The sequence below is a fragment of the Gavialis gangeticus genome, unplaced genomic scaffold (assembly GCF_001723915.1).
Source record: "Gavialis gangeticus isolate Ggan-Ray unplaced genomic scaffold, GavGan_comp1, whole genome shotgun sequence".
Taxonomy (NCBI): Eukaryota; Metazoa; Chordata; order Crocodylia; family Gavialidae; genus Gavialis; species Gavialis gangeticus.
The window spans coordinates 855,680-859,695 of NW_017728996.1; the positions used below are offsets into that span (position 1 = coordinate 855,680).

The following is a 4,016-nucleotide window of genomic DNA, read 5'->3' on the forward strand; positions in this document are numbered from 1 at the left end:
CTTCAGGTGTGGATGCTTTGCCCCAGAGTTTGGTGTCATCGATTTAGCCAGCTTCCTTACATTTTACATCGAAATAGTGTATTTGTAAAATGTGCCTAGTAGAATTTGAACTTGACCTTGAAGGGAGCTGACTTTTAGGGTTACACAGTCCTTGCCTGACAAGAGAATCTGGATGTATATTAGTCACTTTGAACAGATCTGTATTGATTTAGGAAGCATAAACTAAATTGTGGGTGACTTGCAGAAATTACGGAATGTTCTTCTATTCTTTTCATTTAAGTAAAAATAATGCAGTTTTTTAATTTGGCAGGCAAAAAATAAAGGTGCTCAACTGAATTTCAGACCGTATATTTCTTTGTTTTTTTATCAGATGTCAAAATAATTCTTCACGTGGTTATTGATGGTCTTAAAAAGTAAACTCTAATGCTACTGCTTGTCTATGATAGAATCCCTTAGATCCTAGGCTGAATTTGGTCCTGTTCAATATGTAGATATATAGAAGGATACCAATGTAAGCCAAATAGGCAGAAGCAAAGTCCAGTGATAATTTTCAATAATTTTCTTTTTTGATAGACCCATTGCTCAGAAATCCAGCACTGGATCGGTTCAGAGGTTTCACATTTTCCCATTCCGAAGAAATGTTGAATGTGTTTCACAAAAAGTTTGGTTTGCATAGTTTTCGGACAAATCAGCTGGAGGCCATCAATGCTGCTTTGCTGGGTGAAGACTGTTTTATTTTAATGCCCACTGGTATGTATCTCAGCTGGAAAATGTTTGAAGCTTTATGAGTTTGCACAAACTTGTTATAAATAAGCTGTGCAGATCCAGTTCAGAATTTCTGGCAAGCCTAGTAAACTCCCCATATTTGTGGAAATGGAATCACATTATCAAGCTCCAGAATGTTGTATGCAGGATTACTGATATTTGGTTGACTGGAATTTGTTTATCCTTTGCAGTATTTAAAGCTTTGATTTCTGTAATCAGAGCTTTGCATCCACGCATGCTTGTAAGATTTTAGGTTTTGGAATATCTGTCTGTCACTGGATGAAATGTTTTTGGAAAATGATGATACATAAACATCACTTAAATTACTAAGGCTTTGGATATGTGAATGGAGAGATGATGCTTCCAGGCACAAACCTGGAACTAATTGCACCATAGCAGACATGCCCAAAAAAACTGAGGGTAAATCTCCCACTTGGGGCAGGGCTGCATTACTTCTAGGGACTTGTGTTTTGTGTTTGTAGCTTTTAAAAATCTGGATAGCTGATTTGCTGCAGGTTCACCTGCTTGTGTGCCCATGGCCCTAGGGATCTAGAGTGCATTCCCACTGGTAATAAAGTTGAAGAAAGCAAAACCTTAAATAAGGAAATGGAACTCTAACAATTAACTTTAAAGTATGCATTTCAAGACAACTTACGACTTTTAAAGCAAAAACTTTGTTTTATGTTAAATGTTTAATCCATTTCAAACAGTTTTTTTAGATAGGAAACTCATCAGATTTAACACTAAGTGCGCTATTTAGGTTTTGCTTGTTTCCATTTGCATAATGAAAATGTTTTCATCATCTGGTTTCATTCAGTAACAGACTTACAGCTGCTGTAGGAAAGTGGTTTTTGAAAAACCAAGGCTTTAATTCAAATGAATCGTATTCTGGCCAGTTCTTAGGGCCTTCAGTTTTTGTAAAACTTAATTTGATCACCTAAATTTTGAGGAAAACGTACTAATTTTAATACCTTCTTTCTACCCCTCCCCTACCACAAAATGACGTGTTCTGCATTGCACTTCATACAGGTGGTGGTAAAAGTCTGTGCTATCAGCTACCAGCTTGCGTGTCTCCTGGAGTCACTATTGTAATTTCTCCACTGAGGTCACTAATAGTAGATCAAGTCCAGAAGCTAAATACATTGGATGTAAGTTCAAATAGTTTAACATGTTGTTTCTTTCCAGATAAGAATTGAATGTTTAAAACTCTGAAATGTTACAGGTATATTTTATCTTTTGTTATTTATTTTTTGTGAAGTGTCTGTCTGTTTCAGTGAGCAATTAGTAGACATGCGTATGAGAAATGTCTAGGGAAAGGAAAAGGAGTAGAGGTTTGCAAAATGGGTCATATTCGATTCGGATTTGGCCCAAATCGGGACAGTGATTCAATTCGTTGATTCAGATCACTGTCCGGATTTTGATTCAGCCAAATCCGAATCTGAAGATTGAATGCTGATTCGGAGCATCAGTGATTTGGCCGTAGCCACTGCTTTAAATGTTTTTTCTACGTACCTCGAGGTACCAGGTGCATCTTGTGAAGGTTGCGATGGTGGGGCCGATGGAGCATCCCACAGGAGCACAGGTGGGGGTGTACTTCTGGTCCACTTCCGGGTCCATTGCAGAGATTGTTAAAATTTACTTTTCAAATATGGGTGCCTAAAAAAAATTAATCTGACTTTCCAGAAGAACCAAGTAGCTACAACTCGTGACTTATAATGGTAGTTCTTAATGGGAGAAAAGTACAGCAAAAGCTCTGTTATGCGGCATCCCCTGGGAACAGGGGATGCTGGATAACAAAATACACCGGTTAATTGAGCAGCCCCAGCCGCCACTTCTCACACTGTGTCTGGGGCGTCCCTCTGCCCCTCCTACGGCATCGCTGCCCCTTCCGCTGGGTCCTGTGGGCTCCACGAGACAGGGAGGCAGGTCCCACACAGCCCCGTGCAGCCTGTTATGCCCTTGGGCTATGGAGGCTTGGCTGCTTTGCCCCAAGCCATGGGGGCTTGGAGGAACCGGAAGTGCCATGGTGGGCACTTCCAGTTTCACTTTATCTTACAAGCCAGCATGCCGGTGAGTGGAGCATGCTAGCTTGTAAGATGCTAGATAACAGAACTTTTATTGTATACATGGAAACTGTGTATAGTCACGGTTATATTGCCAAGTACAGCAGAGGACTTGGGGGATTTGCGGATTTTTCTATATTTTTTTTAAATGTGTTGCTGAAATGTTAATGTCAGCTTTTGTTTTTACTGAAGTAGGTTTTTAAAAATGTTTTGGGGGCAAAATCCTTGACCTCAACCACACTCAGGGATGCAAGGGAATGTTTTACAGCTTCCCGATCATAGGGTCAGTCCTAAACCCTAAAGCTGCTCAAAGGTACTCTGCATGCAGTCCCCCAAATTACTGCATGTCATCTGGTGACACCTGCAGCATGCTGTGCCCTGACCACCTTGTGCCAAGCATTCCCTGCTCGCCAACCAACTGCTATGCTGAAGGCTGCAGGTGTTGTGCTGTAAGACACTGAAATTGGATGTCTCATTGCTAGGAACTTGTCCACACTGAGAGAATTTGTAGTTGAGGAGCTGTTACTATCTCTTCCACCATTTGAGCAGTAAATAAGCAGAAGATCTGGGGGCCAGAATTTGGCCTTGTTCAGTAACTTTAAAATTATGTCTGTCTATATCCTTACTTTGAGTCTATCAAATGATGCTGAAATAAGCTGTTGCAATTAACAGGTGCATCTGGTTGCCCCCGTGGTGATAAAAGTTGGCTACATTGCTTAAATTTGAACAGTTTCTGTGCAGTTAGTTTTAGGGATTTAGCTCGCCTATTTCTGCAGAAGCAGGAAGGCACATATTGGTTCACAACAGGTGATGGGTACTCCAAACGTGGCTCTCCGCGCCCCTTCTAAAATGCTTAAAAAGTAGGTCTGTCTAGCACCTAGGTGATAGGAATTCTTTTTTCATAGCAAAGTTTAATCCATTGTTACAATACTGTTGAGGCATAGTTTAATTGCGGCTTTGAGAAGTGGCCTTGACTGCGGCATGATATCACTGGGTATTTGTAGACAGTAACAAGATATTACTTTGATAATGCTCTGAACATTCTCATCCTATGATTTCAAATCATGTTACAAACAGTATGTTACTTAGCCTGTTAACACACCTGCCAGATGAGAAGATATTGTTACAGCTATCTTATTGTGAAAAGAACTCAAATGTAAAAAAAAAAAAAAAAAAAATTATGGCTTT

General features: G+C 40.1%; 1 protein-coding gene across 2 annotated transcripts in view; it reads left to right on the forward strand.

The window, feature by feature from the left end:
- Nucleotides 1–4,016, forward strand: part of BLM (Bloom syndrome RecQ like helicase) — a 33,224-nt gene that overhangs the window by 12,164 nt on the left and 17,044 nt on the right. For both annotated transcript variants that reach the window (XM_019503871.1, XM_019503872.1), the window contains exons 8-9: nt 574–750; nt 1,795–1,913. In XM_019503871.1, the coding sequence (XP_019359416.1) occupies nt 574–750; nt 1,795–1,913 (296 nt within the window). The remainder of the gene's footprint in view (nt 1–573; nt 751–1,794; nt 1,914–4,016) is intronic.